The 24,328-nt window shown below is 47.4% G+C and overlaps 1 protein-coding gene across 2 annotated transcripts in view; it reads left to right on the forward strand.

The window, feature by feature from the left end:
• The window catches only part of POU2AF1 (POU class 2 homeobox associating factor 1), a 42,677-nt gene extending 19,646 nt beyond the window's left edge, over positions 1-23,031 (forward strand). Inside the window, exons 2-5 of one of the 2 annotated variants that reach the window (XM_029573913.1) lie at positions 17,332-17,459; positions 18,352-18,394; positions 18,503-18,774; positions 21,105-23,031. In XM_029573913.1, the coding sequence (XP_029429773.1) occupies positions 17,332-17,459; positions 18,352-18,394; positions 18,503-18,774; positions 21,105-21,419 (758 nt within the window). In that variant the 3' untranslated portion in view covers positions 21,420-23,031. The remainder of the gene's footprint in view (positions 1-17,331; positions 17,460-18,351; positions 18,395-18,502; positions 18,775-21,104) is intronic. The other variant, XM_029573914.1, reaches the window with a different exon arrangement.
• The last annotated feature ends 1,297 nt before the right edge of the window (positions 23,032-24,328 follow it).

Below are 24,328 nucleotides of genomic sequence, written 5' to 3' on the forward strand. Positions count from 1 at the left end.
GTTGGAAAGCGTTTTGAAGCCAGGCCATTCAACGCTTTCCTTACTTGCTTTTTCTTCCAAAAATAACACCTCTTGTTATTTTTACTTACAGTACAGAGCATCTTATTAAAAAATAATACCAGTTTTGGGAAACGATAATACACGTTTCATAAAACCCAGTGCCAAAAAAAAAAAAAAATGCTCATTTCATTTTGAAAAAAATGGGAATTTCATGAACGTGGCAGGGCCCAATTTTGTTGTATGCTTCATGGGAATTATTTGCAAAACCCCACATGTAGTCATCTTCTCAATTATGAACCAGGCCTTCCGCACCTGCTCAGTGCCAAGTGTACAGATGTTAGCTCTGCCCAAAAGGATAGAAGTCCAGCTGACTCTTGCTATCTGTTCCTTCAGAAAACACGGATCTGCTGCAGCCTGTAGAGTTTTCATAGTACTGATTAGAAAGCAGATTAGATTAAGTAAGTAACGGCAATTGCCACCTTGGGACAGAGAAGCAAGGTGCTGCCTGACCTGGGTGGTGGGAGGGAGGAGAGAAGACAGGAAGAAACAGTGTTTATTCACTGATAATATTTGCTTGCTGCACTATCAACCTTTCTAGGTGGCTTATAATTTGACATCCATAAATATAATAATAAAATTCATATATAGTAAAAATACAATACAAAAATGTACAAAATGAGTACAATCCTTACCTTTTGGACTCAGTTGTATGCACAAGGGATAAAGAGACATGAAGAAGTCTGAGAAATCAGAGGATGAAGAAGGGGGTATGAGGATTTCATAAAGTAACAAGGCTGGAAACAAAAATATGGCATCTGAGTGATACCTAGATAGATTGATGCATCACCCCAAAATCATTTATTTGTTTTATGCCCATACTCAGTACATGAAATTCTTGACTTTACTTCTGAAATGAAAATAAGCAGGAAAGGAAGGGAACTGATACATAGGTCATGCTCTTCCATGCCTGAAGGTCTGTGGCCCAGTGGCGCAACTGCAGAATTCACCTATAAATGAAATCCCCACACATAGATCACCAGCCCGGCCTGGCCCTTTGCGGGGTGAGTTAAAGTCCCTGTGCTGTGCCACACCCCGAGGAGGAGGAGGGAACTTTTTAATCCCTGACTTTTCCATATTACAGCTGAGTGTGCTGAATGCTACTGGGCATTTCTAGCAAAGACTAGTCCAAATGATCCTTTAAATGGAGGGCCATCTTTCCTGAGAGTCAGAAAGGTTGCACTAACCCTTGCCTACAATCCTCAGGGGATTCACTCCCTCAGGATTTGGGATGCTGCCTTTTTTTTCTTTTTTCATGTATTCGGGGTTGTTGCTTCTTCTTTTTTTTTTTTTTATGCGGAACAGGTAGACAGTTTAAGACATTGCTGCTCTCCTGTGGGGTGGGTTGGTACAGAGAAGCGAAGCATGAGCATAACTCTCGGGTCAGCTACACTGGTATTATTTTGGAAACAGAGGATGTCTGAAGGTTAATTCTCAGGGGAACTGAAATACCAACTGCAGGCTTTCTTACAAAAAAGAAATAAATTCGTGTTTTAGGATACTCTATAAGAGGAAACCCTTCACAGGTTCATTTAACTTCCAGTTTTACAGTAAGCGCACAGGAAGGCACGCTCTTCTTTTCAAAGGCGAATGCACTGAGTGGAATAGAAAATTATTCGACAAGTAGCAGACGTGCCTCAGATGTGGACTGTGTATGAATTTAGCTTCTATGTGAACGGAAAGCTTGGTGAGGAGAGTTCTTTACTGGGAAGCCTATGACGGTGGTGCGCAGTCACTAACAGATGACTGGGGCTCCTCAAGGAATTGGTGCCCTGGACTCTAGGAATACATGCGGCGAGATCCCAAAAGATCAGAAAATTGAAAATATGCAGAGAGCGACAGCTGCGGTGTGCACTAAGAAAAAGCCATGCACTAAATCGAAATAGTGTAACAGAAATCCGATAGTGTGCGCTAAATGAAATTTAGCACATACTAAAATGAAACATTTTTTTGGCTGCAAGACCTAGTTAATATTACAGGGGGGGCTGCTTCCCTAGTATATAGACCCTAGGTCTTCAGGGTCTACAAAGTCACTAGCAGGAATACAAAGACTGCTGTGCAAAACTTTGCTGTCTTCATATGGAGTCTTAACACCAACCCCAACCAAGGGACTGAGTATGCCCTTGACTTTGTATAATGAAGGGAGAAGTTGCTGGGAGTCCGGAACCAGAATGTAGACTTGGAATAAGCTAATTGAAACAGGGATTATAACCCAGCTGGTTGGAGGATCCTAATTCTGGCTGTGGGACTGCTGGGTCTGGTTTTTGTTTGAAAGATTTACTAAGAAGTTTAAGGGAAGAAGTCTGCAGCTGCTGAAGTTTGTGTAATTTAAATCTATCTGCATTTTGATGTCTGTGGAAAGGACTGTAGGAATTTATTTTTCTTCTTTAAATGAACAGACTTCGTTGGAAGCACACTACTCATTGCATCAGTTCTCAGTTTGTGGGGGTATGACTCGGGCGGCCATGACCAGTGTAGAGAACATCCCAGGAAATCCACTACAACAGCTGCTTGACCGGAGACTATTTAGAATCCAGTAACCCAAGAAGGGTGTAGAACCCATCCTCCCAAAATAGGGCTTCATAGTGTAATAGCACAGTGTGGCAGTGTGGCAGGAAAGCATTAATAGAGAAGGAACCCCCTTAGTAAACCAATCCCATCTTCTCCATTGACTTTGGAAGCCCCGCTGAGTGCTGGAGGCTTCCTGGAATATCTCTCGGCCGCTGAGTTTTCTTGAACGTCTCTCATTTCAGCCTCTGCATGTTTCATTTGTAAGGGAAAGCCGGGGAGGATATGATAAAGAAAATTCCAGCAGAAGGGTGGACACTTTGGAGTAACAGGAGGCTCCATCCTCCAGAGGGTGGGCCGGTAGATGGCGGTTCAAATAATGTTGGCTCCAGGAGTCAATTAGGGAGTTGTTGGCGTTTGCTGTAAAATTCCAGACAGGCTTTTTCCAAGAAGCCAGTGAGTGGCAGCCAAGGAGCTGTGACTCGCTCGCTCACTGGGCTTGTGGAGGAGAGAGGGCTGGTTGACTTTTTGTTTTTTTTCCCCAATATCACAAGCAAAGAGGGATTCGATGGCAGTTCCAGGGTGCTCAGATCCAAGCTGGATTCCTGATAGGGATGTACATTTGTTTCCTCCAAATCGGAGGTACGTGTGTACCTCGCTGACTTTATAGCACATGCGGGAAAACGGAGAGTACTTGTGCAGTTTTAATAAGGAGATACACATATACTCTCCGTTTTCCCGCATGTACTATAAAGTCAGCGAGGTACATGCATACCGCCGAATCGGAGGAAATGGAGGACCATCTCTAGTTCCTGATACCAGAAAAGAAGGTCTGGCAAAAGACTTGACAGCCATTCGGGGGTAACTTTGGGAACAAGAATTTTCTACATTTCTTTTGGCGCTGACGAGCCACAGGCCTTTTGAATAAGAGATTCCAGTGTTGCTGAATAATATTTAAGCTGCATAAGGAATTGCATCTGCCTTTAGGTGCATTGAGAATCAAAGAACTGTTTCCTGTTTTTGAGGATATCTGCAATCTGGATCGTGTCTACTTTTGTGCCCCCGGTGAACTTTTCACTTGATCAGTTAAGCTCTGGGGTTCATTTTCACTGTGCGGCTCGGCTAGTCAGCCGGATAAGTTTTATCTGGCTAACTAGCAGGGTATATCCAGTTGGATGATCATACTGCAGTGCTGAATATACCTGGCTATCTTAAAGATAGCCAGATACGTTTAGCCAGCAATCTTTAGGGCAGATCTGTGGCCCAATCAGAATTAGCTGGATAAATTATCCGTCTAAATGGATTTTGAATATCGGCCTCTTGGGTTTTTTTTTGTTTGGAACACAACTCTTTGAGTGTAGATGGTTTATTTGTAAGAGCGATCCCCTATATAGAGCTCTACAGGGTTATCCTGTCCCCATCACAGAATCCAAGTCTCCCAACCCTACAACCAGTGACTCTTCCCCCTTCCCAAGAGGGGGCTTAAAAATTTGGTTGCAGGCTCCAATCTCTTCAACTCCAAAAAGTCAGACTAATTGGATTCTGAGTTTCTATCAACATCAGCAGATTTACAACAAAACTCCATGGAGGTTCTCAGCTCTGAAGGTGGTTGGAGTTTGGCCATTGCCTGTTACTTTGTCGGGCAGAATCAAATCAGATCTGAAAAGTTTTGATGTGATGCCTCTCATCCCTCTCCCAGGGGAAGGGGAGTTTGGTTAATGCAGCTCGTCACTATTTTTCAGTGCAAACCTTAAAAGCAGACTGTACTGCGCTGTCCGGGCTCCCAGGCTGCTTCAAATTTACACGGGCAATCTGCAGATCCTCTGGACATTAGCAGGCAGAGGTAGGAAAGCATTGCTTTTCATGGAAGCGTCCACAGATTCTCTCGCCAGTCTGCAGCACCCTGGGGTTACGCCATTAGATGGCTCCATCGCCTGGCCTGGAAGTTACCTGCAAATTCACAGGGTGATGGGTTTCCCACAGGTGGCTCTGTGCCTTACCTGAAGCTGATCTCAGATTCACACGGGGATCCTGCCTAGCATGGGGGCTGCCAGGGTCACTGCTTTACTTCACATCACGGCACGGAGCACGGATTCCCTCAGCAGTTTTTCACTCATCTGCTCAAAAGAATGAGAAGCTTGAAGACAAGACATACCCACACACACAAAAAAAGCAGGAAACCTGTTGGCTGTTTGCCATGTGCGATTTGAGATGTTATGAAATGGAGTTTTGATGTTCTTATATGTATGGGGCTGCAAAGTGAAGGAAACACAGCAACAATGAGCAGGCACTAGAATAATCTTATCAGAAATAGTGTGCTGGAAATGATTAAACTGCCCTTGCACCACACCTAGGTCGATACTAGGAGAGATGTGTGTTTCAACAATTAGCAGGCGTTTAGTTCAGCAGTCCCTGATCCGTTACCATGGCATTGCCTTAAAGAACAAAAGAAGTGCCAAGCTGAGTCACAGCAAAGGTCCATCAAGACCAGCATCCTGTCTCCGACCGTGGCCAGTCCCTAAAAGTACATTAAATTTCCTGCTGTTCACTCCCTATGTCAAGAGCTGGGTTTCCCTGAGTCACCTGGTTAATAACTATTTATGGACTTTTCTTCCATGAACATGTACAAGCCCTTTTTAAACCCAGCTAGTTTAGTTGCCTTGACCACATCCTCGGGCAATGAATTCCACAGCTTGATTGTGCATTGAGTGAAAAAATATGTTCTCCAGTTTTGTTATAAATCTGGTACCTGATAGCTTAAGGGAGTATCCCCTAGTTCTAGTGTTATTTGAATAGGGTAGAAATGTCCTCTTAGAATAGGATGCAACAGTGGTGTCATCTTGTGGTCACTGTGTAGATTTCAACAGTATATTTCCTACAAATTTACATATTCCTTAGAATTTTCATGTAAAGCCTGATTTGCTATGTGTTTTTTTTTCTCATAGACTGAATGGGAAACGGGCCCTTAGAGAGTCAGCATTTCCAAGTCAGTACCTCATTATTATCCTACCCTAGATCTGCAGAGTACTTTAACTTATCGCTCCACACTTATCTCACTATTTAAGTATTGCTCAGTCAGAGTCGCAGTTATGCCTAGAGATGCCAGTCCTGGTGAGACACTGCTGGCAGTGGAGCAGCACTGCGGTGCCACACTCATCATGGCTGTCTGCCTGGGGCAGCTGCATTTAACTGTATTCATAGTAAAACTGGATCCACTTTTTTTTCAGCCTGATGTCAGACACCCATGTTGAAACCAGGACTAATCTGGACTATAGGGCACTGCTCTGTCCTTCTATTCTCAGGTTTAAAGCTGCAGAGCTCATCAGGTGTTTGAGAAGCGCTTTGTGTTTTGCAAAGTTCCCTGTGCAAAAGTCAGAACTAGGGCTGCAAGCTGTCCTGTACGTTGAGTATTGCAGATCCCGCCTTGCCTTCTCCTTATGCATGGATGTCTGTTTCATGCCTCCTTTTAATCCATCATTAATAATAGAAAGGGGGGAAGGAGTCTACAGAATGTTAAAATACACTTAGAACACTTTTAATAGGAGAAGCTGCCTATGGCAGGGTTACTGGTAACTCTGGAGACATAATAGGGGTCATTTTAAAGCAAAGAGAGAACACACAGACTTCAGCCCAGATTTTCAAAGCAGACTTTACACCTACAAGTTGTCAGCTGTAGATCTAGGCCCCTATTTTCAAAAATCAAAAGCATGAATGTAAATGGTTTCCCCGCCCCCCACCCCCATCTCCAGCAATTTTCAAGATCCCAGGTTTTATGTGTGCAAATCCTTTCAAAAATTCACTCCATTATTTCATTTATCCTTATTTATATTTAATAAAAAAGAAAGTGGAGCACTGATAGAATCAGCCACCTTTATCAGCTGGTATATTTATAAAGCAAAGTTAGTTCAATAAAGGCTAGGTAGCCAAGGAAGAGATAACGGAGGTCAACATACTAGAACGTAGCACTTCCTGAACTTTGATTTGCCAGGTTGGGCTAGCCAGCTTCTCTTCTGGAGTTATCTGTCTCTAGAACTCCTGTGCGATAAGTCCTATCCTAATAGTGCCACCTGTGACTTCCATGGAACAAGCCTATCTGCACACGGGCTGCTTTTCTGCTTCCTGTGGATTCTGTTGCCAAAATAAGAGGTTTCATCTGATTTAATGCTGCTTGCGGGCCACCTGTGCCACTGCATCTGGGCGAACCTGTCCTGCGCTCCATTGCCAGCAGTGGTTTCAGAAAAGAATGAGCTCCCTTGGAGGAAACATTTCTTATATTCTAAACTTTTTTTTTTTTAACAAAAATTTCACTGAAGCCCGACTCCTTTCTTTTTTTTTTTTTTTGTTGTCTTGTCCCTTTTCTTCCCATCTCTACTGAGATCTGTGCCATGGCAGCGGGGTCCTAAACTTTCCTATTCAGAACCCACGTTTGAGTGAAATTGAGGGAGTGACAGTGGAAAGGCTCAGAATGGTAAAAGTGTGGTGTGCTGGTTGACAAGGACAAGGGTCCTTCTACACAAGAAGGCATGCCTGAGTTAAGACTTTAGAAGTGTCTAAACAAATCAGTCATGAAGGCAGCCTGCACTCGATTACCGTCCAAGTACCCCCCAATAAATACACAACTACCTGTTGGCTTTAAAATAGGCCGCAGTTTAATAAGAAACTAACCCACGCCCTTACATCAACTTTAACTATAACAAACCCCCTCCGCCACACACCCTCCTCCCCCACCTTTTCCTTGTCCTCCACCACCTTAAGCCCCAATGGTGGAGCTCCCCTCTCCCCTTTCCACTTGCTCCGCCTAGTACCAGCGAGAGCAAGCTCTACCGGGAACCTTAGCCCCACGGTTCTCCGGTCCTCCCGTGTAGCAGCCCCCCCCCCAACTACACGAGGCACTCCCCCCCCTCCACCAAGCAAATCCCCCTTCACAACATTACAACATAACATGGGCTCGGGTATACCGCCACTAACAAGCCGACTACTGGCTTGTTCCCCCCACTGCGGCCCATTTACCATTTGCTAATTTCTTTTTCTAAACCCTCTTGTAGCGCATTGTTAAACAAGTCCATTCCCACCTCTGAGAGATGAACCCTGTCCCCGCAAAATAATCCCACCTCTACTTCCCAAGACCATGAGTGTCTTACCCAGAATCCCCATTCCCATCCCATCCTCTTCCCCATTTGTCGGTTTAATTTTTTAACCCCCGAATTCCACAGTACCTCATCCTTATTCTTCAAACAGACTATAATGTCCGACCACCCTCTCCGTACCTGAGGCCACGTAATCATGACTTGAGCCAAATCCTTCTTAATACATGTCAGCAAAGCTCGACACGTTTTAGAGCCAACGTCATTCCCTCCCAGATGTATTAACAAAATATTCGGGATGCCCCACATGTCGATCCTCTCCTGTAAAAATAACAACAGATCATCCCAATGCATGCCTCTTCGACTGAACCACGCCAGCTGCCAACCCAGTCGCTCCAATTCCAGATATTCCCCATAAGGGCATTTTAAAGCTCTTCACTGGGCTCTGTGCATGAACAAATGGCCCACAATCCAGGCGCATCCGGTCCCACGCTTCTGCCCCAAAAGTTCTGAAACAAAAGACATAGCGTTAGTTTTGTGAATCCTCTCTACCCCCCCGTCCCCCCACCCTACGCCCCCTTTTTTTTTTACTCTTTAATTATCCTTTCCCATCCGAATGTACTCCCTAAAAGCCTCGGACCTCCATCTCCCTATGCTTTGAATGCCGTCGGCAGGGAGACCAGCCTCTACTGCTGAAGTCACCGCCCCTATACGAAAGGAATGCGAGCTATACCTTAGGGTATCTCTGCCGTCCGCCCTGACCACCCTACTCAAGACCTGCACAAACTGGTATCTTGTCAATGCTGCACCATCTGCATGCACTAAGAAAGAGCCTTCCACTGCAGGTCGTATCCGCGAGTAATGTATTGCGGTCCGTACTGGACATGCCACCTCGCTGTCAGCTGGTAACAGTGTGATGAATGTGCCTTTCCCTGATTGATCCATCTTAGATTTTGGGAGGAACAAAGTTATTGACTCTGCTGTAATTTGAACTCCTTGTGTCGTAATTCCCTTGTCCTTCGCGCTCCAGCGGAACTGGGCTATTAACTCACTGATTCTCATGGCATCAAAGAAGGCCCACGAGAACGCCAACCGAAATAACACTACCTCAAACCCTGATCAACATGCCTGTACTAACAGTACTGAAAATCTGATCAAGTCATAGTATCTAATAGTCATAGTATCTAATGGTAAGAGCAGTGGGCTACGAACGAGGAGACCAGGGTTCGAGTCCCACAGTTGCTCCTTGTGAAGTTGGGCAAGTCACTTTACCCTCCATTGCCTCAGGTACAAAACTTAGATTGTAAGCCCTCTGGGGATAGGGAAATACCTACAGTACCTGAATGTAAACCGATGTGATATCTCAGATCAAATGTTGGTATATAAAAATAATAAATAATAGGCAACCTTTTATCCCTGGGTCTTCCCACCCTTTTTTGCCAACCCCCAAGTACTTTACGTAGCCGAAAACTTTGCATTGGATTTCCCCAACCCTTCAACTTTTGAAAAAATGAGAAACCTGCCAAGTGCGCTCAAACTGTGGCTACTGAATAACCTGCTTGTTTGGCCCATAGGACAAAACTAACCAACAAACCGTCAGGCACCTTTCCCTCGACCCAGCCCCAATAGTGCAAATAATTCGCCAGTGCTGCGCTTCCTTTTAAATACGTCGTCTGCATACTAGGGGCTACTGAACCCTGAATTAAAGCCCATTCGTCTTCGTCCTATGTCTCCCATAAGTATCCTCCGTCATTCTTGTACAGGAAGCCTATGCGACCTTCATGGAAAAAGAAATTGTCAACCACCGGATTACATGCCATACCTCATCTTCCCAGCCTGTTTCCCTTTTTAAGCTTGCCTTAAAACTCTTTATCCCTGAGTTGATTTTTTTTTTTTTTTTTAGGGAGCCACTAAACTCTCTGCCTTTACTCGGAACTGAACCCACCCTCACCACCCTGTCAGTCTGTGCCCCATCCTTTGCTGCCCCATCCTCTGTTTGTCCCACCCTCTTTTATGTGCTCCTCTTCGTCCCACCTACTTATCTTCCTCCTCAGCCCCCTATTTCTATCCCCCTCCCTATTCCTGTTTTATTATTTATTTATTTATTTATTTTTGGGATATATCCCTCCCCTTTTAGGGTTTTGTACCCTTCATGGGTACTTTAGCGTTGCCGGTAGTACCCTTAGTACTAGGATGGGCTCTGTTGCACGTCGAGCACGCGTGCCTAAACTTACACTCCGGAAATAGGCAAGTGGCCCTGTTAAATCTCCAACAAACATCACTGCTGGCCCCTCCCACTGTTGGCTCTCTACTTGTCTTGCTGCCACCTCCTGCTCCCTTGTCCCCCAACGCCGTGCCTCTGGAAATTCCCACTCCTCCCGTCGACCCCCCCACTGTCACTTCACCGACCTTTCCTGACCTTTCACTCTTATTGGTCATCTGGGTAAGCCATAAATTGATGTTCTGAGTGCCGCAGGACATGAATTTGTTTCCTGCCATCTTTTCTTGAAATTTTTCATTATAGTTGAGCCAGGCCCAACCTTCGTAATCCTTAAAAGCCCCCGGGATACTGTCACAATACGCTAACAATGCCGCATGTTGTTCCAGCTTGTAATGTCCCACTACGCTAGCTAAGCGAAGGAAACCCCTCATCCAATTTAGTATATTCTTCAGCACTTTGGTTCCTGTCTCCCCTTCACTCCGCTTTTTGCCACCCTTTCTCCTTTGTCTCTTACCTCCCCTCCTGCCATCCAGTAGCTGGAAAATGTTAACCTATCTTCTACGTCTAATTCTCCTACGCAATTTGCTGGGTAACCCTTCCTACAATTCCATTAAGGATGCCAGCACTGGGTGGCCCATGTCCTGACTCGGCCCTGCTCCACTTGACCTGGCTACTCTCTCTTTGTCACTGGAATCCGTAGAAGACTCTGTCGAGGAACCTCTATCTGTGGAGCTTGAGGAAGTACTCCTTCTACGTTTTCCCCTGCTTTTCTTCCCTTTCTTGCGATCACCATCCCTCTCATTACTTTCTTCCGCGCCAGGCAGCCTGCTCCTTGCTTCTGTCCTGCCTTCTCTGTCCTGCCGACCCACCTGCTGCATTGCTCGGCCTGCATATCCTGGCTGCGTCTCCCTCCACTCTACGCTCCTTGAAGTGCTGGGATAAGCCTGGTCCTCCGAACCTGTAAGCACAAAAAGACTGGCCGCAGTACCTGGTCTTGAAACCCTCTGCTGTTCTTTACATGCTTGTCCTGCACCCTGCCACCTAACTCCTTCAAGCTCACCGAACACATCCCATGCAGCCCTACTTCCCGACGCTTGTGGTCTCTGCCTCTCTGCCCTAGGGATCCCCTTTTTGTTCCATTGACCATGCGGACCAACCCCCGAAACCCCTTACTCCTATCTCCTGCCTTGAAGGGAACCCCCGGACATCTTGCTGTAGGCCCCATGCTTCCCTCTCCCTCTGACTCCTACCACACTCATCGCACACATGTGCCATCTCTTCTCCCGCAGGAGCTCCGCCAAAGCTCCGCATACGATCATGTGGGCCTCCGCTCCGTCCGCGTCCTGCAGCTCTTAGCTCCATGCCTACATCTCCACCCGTCTGCTGCTCTCTCCGCCCCCTGGTGGTGCTGGGCCCTCGCCGTGGTGCAGGCCTTGTCCCAAGCCGCTCGGTTTCCTTCCTCCTTGTGCCTCCTCCCTTGACGTCTGGCACTGTCGCGACCATCTGGGCACCACCCGGCTGCGCTGCTGGGCCTGGATCCTCAGCCACCACCAAACTCGATTTTCCCTCTGCCGTTCTGCACCTGTGCCCCCTCCTGCTCATGTTGTATCAATGTTTCAATTTCAGACTCGGAGACGTGCAGGGACAGATCCAGAGGACGGTCCTCCCCCTCTCTGGTGGCCTGCTCCACTTCCCAACTGTCTCCAGCGCTTGCTTCAGGGCCGCTTTCGCCAGAGCTGGCCGCATAAGGCCTAACTGACGGCGCTCCGGGTGTGGGGGGAGGGGTGCTACCTCGTTCGAAAGCTGACCACATGAATTGCGCCGCGACGGCCCTTCTTTTTAATGGCTTGCCCGTTCGTCCCCGACCTGCCTCCTCGCTCTCCGCTCCTCCTCATGTTCGGCAAAGTCACTTCAAAAGGCCCCTAATGGAAGCTTTTTCTGAGGAGCAAAATTCAAGCGCTCCTCTCTCGTTGCTTGCCACCCGATTCTGCTGCCTGCCTCCTGACGTCATCAGCTGCTGCGCAATCAGTGCCTCCTATTCAAAACTTTCGCCCCAACTGCCTGTCTCCCTTCCCCCCTCCCTTACCCTTCCTTGCTCATTCTTCCCGCCTTTCCCAATGTTACCTTCCCCTCCCCCTTTAACTCCTTCCCGTCCCTCTCGCACGCTTCCCCCATGTTATACTCGCTGCGTTGTCTTTTATTTTCTCTTGTCACACTCCCATTGTTTGGGGAGCAGATGAGTTGCAGCGGTTTCTTCCTGCTCCTTCTGTGCTTCCAGTTCAGTCAGAACCAGCCTCTGTTGGGCTACAGCAGCACGAGTCTTATAAAACCCGGGGATTTGTCCCCTCTTGTATATCTGTCTGCCTCCCCCCAACCCCCTCCAATTCATTTAGCCCAGTTATCCCCCTGGCAGTCCTTGGCCCGGATCCAGGCACCATGAAGTCATGGGTTACTAGGTGTCAACATTGAGTGATCACTGGGACTCCACCTACCAACCCCGACCCTATCGAGTGTGAGGGCTGCCTCCGCAGCCTCCCCAGTCCCTGCCAATCTGAGGAGCAGAAGATCTGCTTCTCCACAAAAAAAAAAAGATTAAACATTTCTCATTGGGAGACTACTCACAATGAAATATTATTGTAATTGAGGTTAAAAGAAAAACAAAAATAAAAAAGTATCCCTTCATCACTATTATATGCTAAAACCCCCCTTTGATTTCTAATTATTATTGTAATTGAGATAAAAAAAAAAGACAAAAATAAAAAAGCATCCCTAAATCACTATTATAGTCTAAAAAAAATACCTTGATTTCTAATTATTACTGTAATTGAGGTAAAAAAAAAAAGGCAAAAATAAAAAATAAAAAAGCATCCCTTCATCACTATTATATTCTTTAAAAAAACCCAACCACCTTGATTTCTAATTATTTCAATGATACATACCCACTGGAACTGAGATGTTTCAAAGTTATTCCAGCTTTGCACCTGTGCAACATTTCCTTCAGTACCGCCCTGCTGACTTTTCTTGTTGGAAGAAATGGGGATATTTTCATGGAGAATTCTGAAACATTTCTGTTTTCATGAAAGAGGGAAAAGGGACTGTTGAGAGAGTGAAATCTTTTCTAAGACCACTAGATGGCACTGTTCTGTTTTATGGGATCAATGCCTTTTGTTGCTTCCCCTTCGTACTGTGTGTTAGTTGTTTTCTGTTTAGTTACTGATCTTGATTTTTTTAGAGGGGGATTGTACTCGCTCCCTGTCTCAGGCTCTGATAAGATGAAAAGCTCTGAATGCTAAAGAAAGTCCTGTTTCAGATCCTTGCTCCATCTTGCTCTTGAGTGAGTTAGAAGAAGCTCACTCTCAGCTCGATCCAGTATCGTCCGCTCGAGGATTGCCCGTCTGTAACGTGCTCGTAGCGCACAATTCGGGCACGCAAGGCAGTTCGGCGATACAGTCTCCAGTTTCACGCGTCCGTATCGCTTCTGAAAACAGACGCATAACCCTTTCCGCACCCGGCATGTAAATGAACGAAAAAGCTGTATAATGAAGGAATTATCTATTCCCCTGCGATACTGTAACGGGCGCTGATATTATCTCCTCCCTAACCCGCTGTTCTGCCGCGGCCTTAACCTGCTACTTTACCGCCTCCCCCTAGTAGGAGTTAGTGTAGTGTAGTGTAGGGTAAAAACATTGCTTACCCGCCCTGGTCCCGTCCGGTCTCCTGCAGCCCCGTCCGGACCGGACGGGGCTGCAGGAGACCGGACGGGACCAGGCAAAAAAAAACAAACGAAAAAGTAGCAAGGCTCGGGCCTGCTAAAAAAAGTTTAAAAAGTGTAAAAAACAAAAATACCTGTGTGTTATATAAAAAAATAAAACAATTTTAAATACCTGTCGGAGGGCCATGGGTCCAGGCGGCCGGTGGGCGGCGGGCAGCCATCAGCGGCATCCGGTAGTCCCTTCTCCCTTCCTCCCTGGATGAGCGCCAAAATCGCACGGGCGGGTCGGCAGCGGGGGGGGGGGGGGGGCGGCAGCAGGATCCGGGAGCGGCGGGTAGGCAGCAGCGGGTCCGGGGGGGCAGCGGCAGGATCCGGGAGCGGCGGGTAGGCAGCAGCGGGGTCCGGGGGTGGCAGCGAGATCCGGGGAGCCAGCAGCGGCAGCATGATCGATCGCGCAGGCAGGTAGGTGGCAAAGTAAAGATGGCCGCCTGCACGGGAAAATCGTGCAATTGGCCGCTGAAGACGTGACGTCACGACGTTTGGCGTCACGGGGTGTGACGTCACGTCTTCAGCGGCCAATTGCACGATTTTCCCGTGCAGGCGGCCATCTTTACTTTGCCACCTACCTGCCTGCGCGATCGATCATGCTGCCGCTGCTGGCTCCCCGGATCTCGCTGCCACCCCCGGACCCCGCTGCTGCCTACCCTACCCAATTGCACGACTGTATCGCTGAACGCTGAACAGGCGCGCATTCATTCATTCACTGCCGGTGGGGGCTGCCGGAGAGGCAACCCCCACCGGCAGTGAATGAATTCATTCATCCAGGCGGAGGAGCCGGCTGCTTTCGCCACCAGCTCCTCCGCCTGGATGAATGAATGCGCGCCTGTGCGACCCCTGCGTTTCGGCGCTCAAGGCTCGCCGAAACGCAGGGGTCGCACAGGCGCGCATTCATTCATCCAGGCGGAGGAGCCGGTGGCGAAAGCAGCCGGCTCCTCCGCCTGGATGAATGAATTCATTCACTGCCGGTGGGGGTTGCCTCTCCGGCAGCCCCCACCGGCAGTGAATGAATGAATGCGCGCCTGTGCAGACCCGGCCTAGATTTAACACGCGACCACCCGCCGCCCGCCGGCCGTCTCGAACTAACGCGTGTCCCCCCGCCGCCGCTGCCGCCGCGCCCACCCGCCCGCGGCCTAGATTTAACACGCGACCACCGGCCCCCCGGATCCCGCCGGCCGCCTGGACCCACGCGGCCCTCCGACAGGTATTTACAAATTTTGATTTTTACACTTCCTGGTACCTGTCATTTCAAATGTCATTTGAAATGACAGGTACCAGCGCACCCAGGTTACTGTATAGGCGCTGTATTAAGCGCCTATACAGTAAAATGGGTTACGCGGCCATAACCCTTCCCTACCGCTTTAAAGCCGCGGCATGCATTTGCATGCGATTAGAGGAGAGTATCGGGGAGTTAGTTAAGAGAACTGTGCGTGCGGGGAGGAAGGGTGCGCCTGACACTGCCGCACTGTTTTTACCGCGGCCTTACTGGATCGAGCCGTCTGTTACAAGGGCCACTATGATGATGTTCATGGTACATGGAGGAAATGTGTACCTCTGTAGGCAGAGATGACCAACAGGGACATCCCGAACTGACCTTCAAATACAATTCCTTCTGCACAATGAACCCCAGTCTCCCTCATGGCAGCGTGCATACAGCATTTGCTTTTTCACTGTGTGAAAGATTTAGCACTAAATGCTATAGCAAAAAATGTTTGTAAAAAGCTCTGATGCAGGGCTTAATCTGAGGGGGTACGACGAGGAACGTCGTCCCCGGCACTTCCTTACAGGCTTAAAGAGGCAGAGCAGCAGGGGTGTTCTGCTCCAGCCCTTCCTTTCCTGGCAGCCTGCAGGGAAGAGGAGAGGGGGTGAACCTGGAGCACACAAAGCAGCCACTCTGCTCCCTAATCCAGCCCCTCCTCTCGTGTTCCCCTTCCCCCACCTCTCCTGTATTGCAGGGAACAGAAGGGGAAGGGGGTGAAACTGAAGCATTGGAGAGCAAAGAACAGATGCAAACAGAGTTTGAATTAGCACAAGTTTGAAACTTGTGAGCAGGAATACCAATTGCCAAGGCTTTAACCCCTTTTTATGTCCATTACCTACAGAGGGCTTAGTCTCTGGCAGAACAACTCGGCACAGGGTTCTGCCACATTTTCTCTGGGACCCAAGAAAGTGGAGCAGGCCCGGCAGTGCATGTCAGTTCTGGCTCCCCTGAGGAAACAGAACAGAGCCAGTGGTTGCATGGATCATTTATGGCCCCCAGGCCCTTGGAGGAAGCAGAGCAGAACAGAGAGCGTTGGGGCTGCTCACCCTGAGATGAGGGCAGCCACATGGCTTTGGTTTTTGTGCAATTTCTCAGCACGATTTAGGAGTCCATGAGGGACAGCAGCCAAGTTAAAAATAAGACACAGGGTGAATCCTGTCAGCCCCACTGCTTCTGCCACTCCTGGGTGTGTTGGCTTCCTGCTTATCACATCGTCATCCCAGGTCCTGCCGCCTCTGCTGCTGGTGAGCACACTGGTGAGGGTGAAAGGGCCAAGAGAGTCAATGAGGGGATTTGGGGGAAGGAGGGATGGAGGGAGGGAGAGAGTGAAGGGATTGGAGTGAGAGGAAGGAGACTGAGTGATGGGATGTGGGAGGGAAAAAGAGTGAGTGAAGGGATCGGTGAAGCTGTGGGTTATGTTGGGGAGAGGGGGAATGAGTGAGTCAGGGGATCAAAGGTGCTAAGGGGCGTGAGTGAGGGGATCGGAGGAACTATGAGGTGTAAGTAAGATGATCAGACTGGGGGACAGTCTGAGTAGATGGAGACAGAGTGAAGGAGAGGAGGAGATGGAGAAGAGAGTGAGTGAGTGAGCAGAGCCTTTGGCGTTGCTCCCTTCCATCCACGCCAGGGAGGCAAAAAGCAGGCCATGATTTTGAATTCCAGGTCCCACATCCCTGACCAAGGAGACTGAGGACAGTGAACAGTGCAGAGCAGTCTCCCCCCGCCCGAGCAGAGGTGAGCCAGCTGATTCCGGCTTGAAGAGGAGGCTTGTATTTTGCTGGCCAAGGAGGGAGAGGAGAAAAGTTGCTGGAGAGAACGACTTTCCAGGGGGAGGAGGGGCTGGAGGATCACCAGGGATACTGGGTTAGGCATAGGGGCTTTAGCAACTCTGGGAAATTTAAGAGGAGGTTGGGGATGGACAATCAGGATCACTAGAGGAGGAGGAGGAGGGGGGGTTAGAAAGAAAGAGCGCCATTCTCTCTATCCGTCTTCCTCCTTACCCCAGTGATCCTGCATCCCCAGTCCTCTCTGTCCTTTGCCTGCCAGTGCTCATCAAGCAGGTTAAGGAAGAGAAGATTGTGTTCGGGTGTGTGAGTGTGTGAGAAAGAGTCCTGATCCCGCCCCTTTGCATAGGTCACACCTGACTCCACCCATCTCACCCACTTCCTTTTTGTCTACAAATTAAGCCCCGCTCTGATGTATTCCTGAAATGAAAAATGAACTTGTCCTGCATCTTTACTCTTAATGGGTTTATTCAGATGGTACAGGCTTTGTGGTCAAGTTCCGATAGGAAATATCCCATTTCCCTGATGAAAGAGACCAGGATTCTTGTGCGATCTACATCTGTAACAGTTATTTTATTAAGAATGCTTGCCAGGATTGAAGCTGGAAGGTTTAATAGTAAAGATTATGTTGGGTTTTTTTTCCCCAGCTGCCATATCAGATCAGCAGCAGCAGCCCCGGCCATACCAGGGAGTCCGTGTCAAGGAACCCGTGAAGGAGTTACTGAAGAGAAAGCGGGGATCCATTAACAACACTAATGCAACGTCAGCAGCAACGGTGAGAGATGAGGACTGTTCTGCTCCCAGTTGCAGCCAAGTACAGCCCTGCTCTGGCAGTCATCACCTTCCCAGAGGCCTCACCATGTGCTGCCATGGGTAGAAAGAGCCTTGTGTGCCAACAATAACTGAAGGGGGCCTGTCATCCTGAATGTGCCCCTTTTGACAAAATATTATTATTTGTGGGTTGTTACTGGGCAGCCAATTGCTGCCCAGCAATAGCCTACAACATCAACTAAAATCGGATTGTTAAGAGAGCATACAGACTATAAAACTCAGTGGGGCCCAAATGACTGTCTGTCCTAGCCACAGCTAGTATCAGCTTACTCTTTTAGCATAAAGGAATTATTTTGAGTCTCCAGCTTCGGCAGCAATCAGACTTCCACAGTGGAGACGGAGGTTACTTGCTGAGATTACACACAATGTGCAGTAAAGTGATTTTACTCAGAAATATTAGTTATAGCAATGGGATTTCCACACTTGTGTTGTACCATAACAAGGAATTCATGCCTTCGCCACATTGTCTGCCTTTAACACATCAATTAATAAAACCTAAACTGATGTCCAAAAGGACAAAAGGAGCCAATGAAAGGAATGAACGGGACAGACTGGCATTCTATATCTGTGCCTGTTCTTCTGTACAATAGCGCTCTGTACGCTCAATGTGGGACTGCCTGCAAGCCCCTGGGGGAATGTACGCCCAGAGAGCAGCACATGCTCCCCCTCCTTCCAGTATTCAGCACAAACTGATAAAACTATAGAGAGACTCAAAGATTTGAATCACCAAATCTTTATTAATACGTTAACAAACTATTCAGAATGCAGATAACTATCAAGAATACTTTGCTATTCGGAAACCTCCAACAGCAAACATTTATTTTTCTCTTCTGCAGGTTTTTCTACCTCATCAGACACTCTCAACATACTCAACTATCGGTAACACTACCAAAATATTTTCATTGAATTTCCATTTCCTTGCCAGAGTAGCTGTAAGAGTCTTTTGGCATTCAGGATCATAATTGTTTCCTTCTCTGGTTTCTCCAGATCAGTCCTGTATTGACATGGACATTGCAGCAACTTCGTTGCCGATTGCCGACGAGGGATCTTTATATGCCGGTTGGATTTCACAGCCTTCCCCCGCCACGCTACAGCCCTTATCCCAGTGGGCAACCTGCCCAGAGTACATGCCCCATGAAGCAGCCACGTATCCTTACACAGCGGACATGTACATACAGCCGGTGTGTCCCAGCTACGCAGTGGTGGGTCCCTCATCAGTGCTGACCTACACTTCACAGCCACTTCTCACCAACTTCACGGTAAGTGAAAGACCGAGGGCCCAATCTGTTGAATGCCTTTCCTGCAAGCACGAGGAAGGGAGAGCGCCAACTTTTCAGATCAGGCCTTCTGTCCATTCCCAACTTTAGGGCAGAACCAGGGCAAGAGTATTTGGCACCTTAGGTGAACTTCCAGTCAAGCACTCTCCTTCCCCAACTTACCTACTGGCGGCAGCTCCAGCACAGCGCTCCCTCCTATTGACGGCAGCAGCTCCGGCACAGCGCTCCCACCTATTGACGGCAACGGCTCCAGCACAGCGCTCCCTCCTATTGACGGCAGCGGCTCCAGCACAGCGCTCCCGCCTATTGACGGCAGTGACTCCAGCACAGCGCTCCCTCCTATTGACGGCAGCGGCTCCATCACAGCGCTCCCGCCTATTGATGGTAGTGGCTTCGGCACAGCGCTCCCTGCTATTGACAGCAGCGGCTCCGGCACAGTGCTCCCTCCTATTGACAGCAGCGGCTCCGGCACAGCGCTCTCGCCTATTGACGGCAGCAGCTCCGGCACAGCGCTCCCACCTATTGACGGCAGCGGCTCCAGCACAGCGCTCCCTTTTTTTGATGTTATTGGCACTGGCACAACACCCCTCTGCGCCTCATGCTGGAAGAATTTTTCTGCCCCCAAACTTTTGGCACGCTAGGCGACTGCAGAGTTTGCCTAATGGAAACACTGGCCCTGCTTCAGGGAACAGAACAATGTTCTGAAATCTGTGGCATCTTTACATTCGTGGTTTCTTTTTTCCTATCGAATCACAGGAGGGTTATTTCCTAAAGCTGCAATAATGCATTAACACGTGGTAAACAGTGGTTGCTGCCTGCTAAAATGAGTTATTTCCAGCTCTCTAAATCAGGCACAAGGTGGGTAATGGTGATGAGGCACGGAGCAGCTTCTTTCCATGCAATCTTCAAACACTGCGCTACCCCTGAAAAGTTAGCTACACCTCATGAAAACATTATCACATATCTTGGGGTTCCTGAGGTCTTCAATTAAAGAGGCTAACTGGCCCCAGAACCTCCAACCCAGTCCAGAATAAAATTCCCGGGAATCTAGAAGGACCCTCTCTCCCCATCCTTCTCCCCCACCCTTGAATGGTGAAAACTTAACAAGAAAATACAGGTCCACCGTCCCTCCCCTCCCCAATGAGCAAGCTCCACCCCTTTGCCCATAAAATGAAACCCCAGGGACCTCTTCACCCACCTCTAGCGGTGACAGGAGCCGGCTGACCCCAGGCACACCTCTGTCCCACCCCGTAATGGGCCGATGGTGTGCCGGGGATTGATCAATGCCATTTTGAAAATGGAGCCAGAAGGGCTGAAGCGTGTAGAAGCCTTTCCTGCCACTACCACACAACCAGGGAGTTAAAGTATGTTTTAGGGGGAGGTCCGGAGCTGTGGAGCTATTTTCATGGGCGAGAGGGTGGGGGCTTGCTTAGTGGGGGGGGGGGGGGGGCGGAGCTGGGCGATTGCATTTTCATTTCAACTTTATGCTGCTCAAGGGTATGAGGGGGGGGGGGGGGTTGGGAGATTTATTGTTTCTTTTCATTTCAGAAACCAAAGAAAACTCTTGAGTGCTGCAGACAAAAAAAAAAGTGAACTCCCCCTCCACCTTGGGTCTGTCCCTATCCCCTCCCCCTCCCCAGAATCCTCGTGCCCCATCTGTAGCATCTCCTGAGGCAAAATGGGGTGGGAGTGATCCTCAGTCATTCCTGCCCCCTCCAGGTCCCATCTTCAAAATGGTGTCGGCCAGACCCGAGGCCAGAGCCAGTTTGAAGATGGGACTTGGCAGGGCAGGAGCGATTAGAGATCACTTCTGCCCCATTGCGCCTTGGGAGATGTCTCGCATGGGATAAAAGGAATTCAGGGACGATAAGAGGAATGGGGAAGGCCGGTGGCAAGGGAGCCTGAGGTTCAATTTTCTTAAAGTCCATGGCGCTAGGGGTTTTCGGCAGGGAGAGGGCCCTTCATTTCCTATTTGTTTTGCGATTTTTTTCTACTTGATATCTTTTCATTTGGACGTTTATTTTGTTTTATTAAACGAAACAAACCAAAATGAATATCAAACAAAATTAAAAAAAAATAAAATAAAAAAGTAAAAAAAAAACCAAAAGCTTTTCCATGCACTCACCTAGCGTCTGTGGAAATGGATGGCCCCTGTGGTGTGCGGGCATGCGTCCGCAGGAAACATAGATGCAGCACTGGGATCTGTAGTCAAGCTTTTCTGACAAACAGAAAAGGTCAGGACTAGACGGAAGGAGGTAACTATTTAGTTTATCCCAGGGGAATTGCTAAACATTTTCACTGCCTTCTTTCAGCAGCCGAGGAACAGCCCTGCTGCAGCCATGCCGCCGCTGGAGCTCACAGAGCAGCAAGCACCGCTCACTTACTTCCCATGGGCTCAGCCAGTCTCTGCGCTGCCCACGGCCACCCTGCAGTATCCATCGCCTGCAAACACACTGGCGGGACCCCAGTTTGTGCCGCTCCCCATTTCCATACCCGAGCCAGCAGCGCACGACCTGGAGGAGGCGAGACGGGTCATCGGTTGTGTACCCATTGAGAAGTTGCTCCAGGAAGACGAAGACAATGATACGTATGTTTTAAATAACGCTCTCTCTATTGAGGGGTTTTGAAAATGAATTTTGTGTTATCTTATTTTAGCAAGGATGGCCAAGCCCGTTCAGGATTTTTTTTATGGACTATTTCTCTTCCGAGTACTGGGCTGGAGAAAGAAGTGGTGGGAGGGTCAGTTTGACTCGTATGAGTCAAGTCCTCTCCAGTTTTGGTCTACATTTATTTGGAACCTTCCTACAGCTCCATTCCACCCCCCACTCAAAAATAAATTTCCCTCAACTCCACCTTTTCTCCATTCTCTCGCCTTTCCCATTTCTTTTGCCCTTCTCTGCCCCTCCATCTAGGGCATTATTGCTAATGCAAGCTAATATTAGTGAAAGGAAACCCATGAACTAGTTGGGTAGGAATGATATGAAACCTTTATTGGGCTAATGGATGTTTCAATAGATGGCTGCGCAGGAATTCAAAGGTTCCCCTTCCGCAAGCCAACCACAACCACTTTCTGGGTTCTTTTGTAATCCATCGTATTTCGGCAGACTACCACAGTATTTCCTTTCCCTTGTTGTACAAAGGGACGTGATAAATACATGTCTCAAGGCTTTGCATTGTATTTTGAATTTTAAAGATTGAAAACAAAAAAAAAAGAAAATGAATCAGCAAAAAGGTGGGAGATTCTTAAACCATCCTCCCATGCAACACACCACTTATACCTCTGTCCTAGTCGATGGCAGCTCAACCAGTCAGCCGACTGGGCAAGCACAGCTCAGCCAATCAGGGAGTTGCTGATGCAGTTGAGGGTTCAGGAATGATACCAGTTGGTTGTTTTAGAGGTGCTGTCAGATGTCAAAGCTTAACTGGAACATGGAGTAAAATCATTTTAAGATTGCTTAACTTCTGTTGTCTTAAATAACAAATAATAGCCCATGACAAAGTATTATTTTTTTCTGGGTTTTTCTGTTTTTCAAAGCACGGGACTTGCTTCAGATCATAGCATTCTGATTTGTGTGAAATGAGGCTATTACATAATGCAGGAGAAAAGATGACTTAAGGAAAATGATGTTACACTTCACAAGACAACAAATGTAGACGTTAATCAGCTGATTCACAAGAATGATAGGATCTGCATCAGTCAAGTGATCTTTAATTTATAGATTTAGGCAGTACAGGCCTCATTCAGCACTCTCACAAAACATTTGTTTTCAGCTCCGTTTCAAATGCATTTCATGATGGTCAGCGACCATTTCTTTCAAAGTTCTAAACTGGTTGGAAACTAATTGCAAAATGCATTGAGTAGCCAAAGTTAAAAAAGGAGGGTACTGTCCTTATATTAGTGGCTTACAAGGGCAGAAAAACCCAGCAAAGAAATTACATACATTTTTTTTTTATCTAAATGCATTTGTAAGCTACATGCTGACAATCACCATGTTGATAGAGGCTATATCGTGCCATGGTAACACCATCAGCCCAGGGAAAATGGCTGTGGTACATCCTCCAAGTTGGTGCATCCCGCTACTGGCACACAAGGCTTGGCGATTATCAGTAGTGTATTTCATGTCATCCTCTGTAAGATCTCACAGCAGTGATCTGTAATTTTAATACCGGTGTTTTGCATGTGAATTTCTTTCTGGGTTGTTCTGTTTCTTTTTCCAATAAAGGGTTTTGCTTGCAGAAGCTTAAGAGTGTTTTCTTTTGGAACAAATTAATTTATCATTCCATTGGTTAGACGTCCTCACGGTTCTTGAGCAACTGTTCCTCAGGTTTCTATGCCAATTTCAGGTGCGTAAGATGGGAAGGGGAAACCCAGTTTAATAATTAATGTTAATGTGTTGACTGGCAACTCATAAAGGCACATACCTTATTTTCACCTGGATCCCAGAGGAACAGGAAAAGAACAGTGCTTGTTCAGAGTCACATAGGGAGTCAGAGGAAGAAAAGTGTCCCAGGTTACTTCTAAAACATAGTCCAATATTCTTATCAGAAGGCAACTTTCTGTATCCGTATCCCGTCCCTGAACTGGAGGGCTGAGCTAAAATCCAATTCCTTCCACTCCACACTCAGCTATCCAAGTGCTGGATTTATAAACCGTAGTAATCATTACTGCATAAAGAGTTGATGACATTCTGACTTTTGACATTGCAATTAGTTAAATCTCCAGAGTTTTCCCAATCTTTCATGACATTTTCAGCGGGCAAAGTCACATAAGGTCAAAAGCAATTGCTACAGCCGGGGAAGAACCACAAGGCAGTTGCTTGTCCAAGCTGCCCAATGGCACTGAAGCTTCCAAAATACTGTATATATGAGAATAGTCTACTGAGCCAATTTCCAGAACTTTCAGTTCTAGTTAAGCAATATAATGCTATGCGTAAAAAAATGAAATGGTAAGCTAAAGTAATTGGCATGTGGAAAGTCATTAAAAATGATTTTGAAAACACCGACATTCATTGTTTTGTTTTTGTATCTGACATGACAGAAATTAAAAACAAATTTCTGTTTGGTTTTAGTTATGCACTTTAGTGTATGCTGAAATGATTTTGGTATGCACCAAAATGCAAAACAAGAAATAACAACAACAACAAAAAAATTGTCCACAAAATAAATGCAAAACAAAAGATTTTCCCATCCATGCCTGCAGTATGGAATTGACTGACTGCAGTTCAGGAAATGATGCTACAAACTTATTGAATCATCTTACACAACTTGTAATCTAAATTAGCTTTTATTGTATTTATTTAAAGCATTTTCTATACCGCTTTCTGATTAACAACAAAAAAAAAAAATTCAATGTAGTTAACAAGAAGGGCAGACCCATCTATTGGTAAAACTATATACTTGAGTGCTCTTTCCAAATTTCTTTTCTTTGTCACATTTTGCCACCCTTGGCTTTACAGTTATGATGAGCAGAAGGCACAGATAGAGCCTGCCCGTTAGCTCATCAGCACAACGATATTAGCCGCATGCTCACCCTGGG

Source organism: Rhinatrema bivittatum, chromosome 12 (assembly GCF_901001135.1).
Source record: "Rhinatrema bivittatum chromosome 12, aRhiBiv1.1, whole genome shotgun sequence".
Lineage (NCBI taxonomy): Eukaryota > Metazoa > Chordata > Amphibia > Gymnophiona > Rhinatrematidae > Rhinatrema > Rhinatrema bivittatum.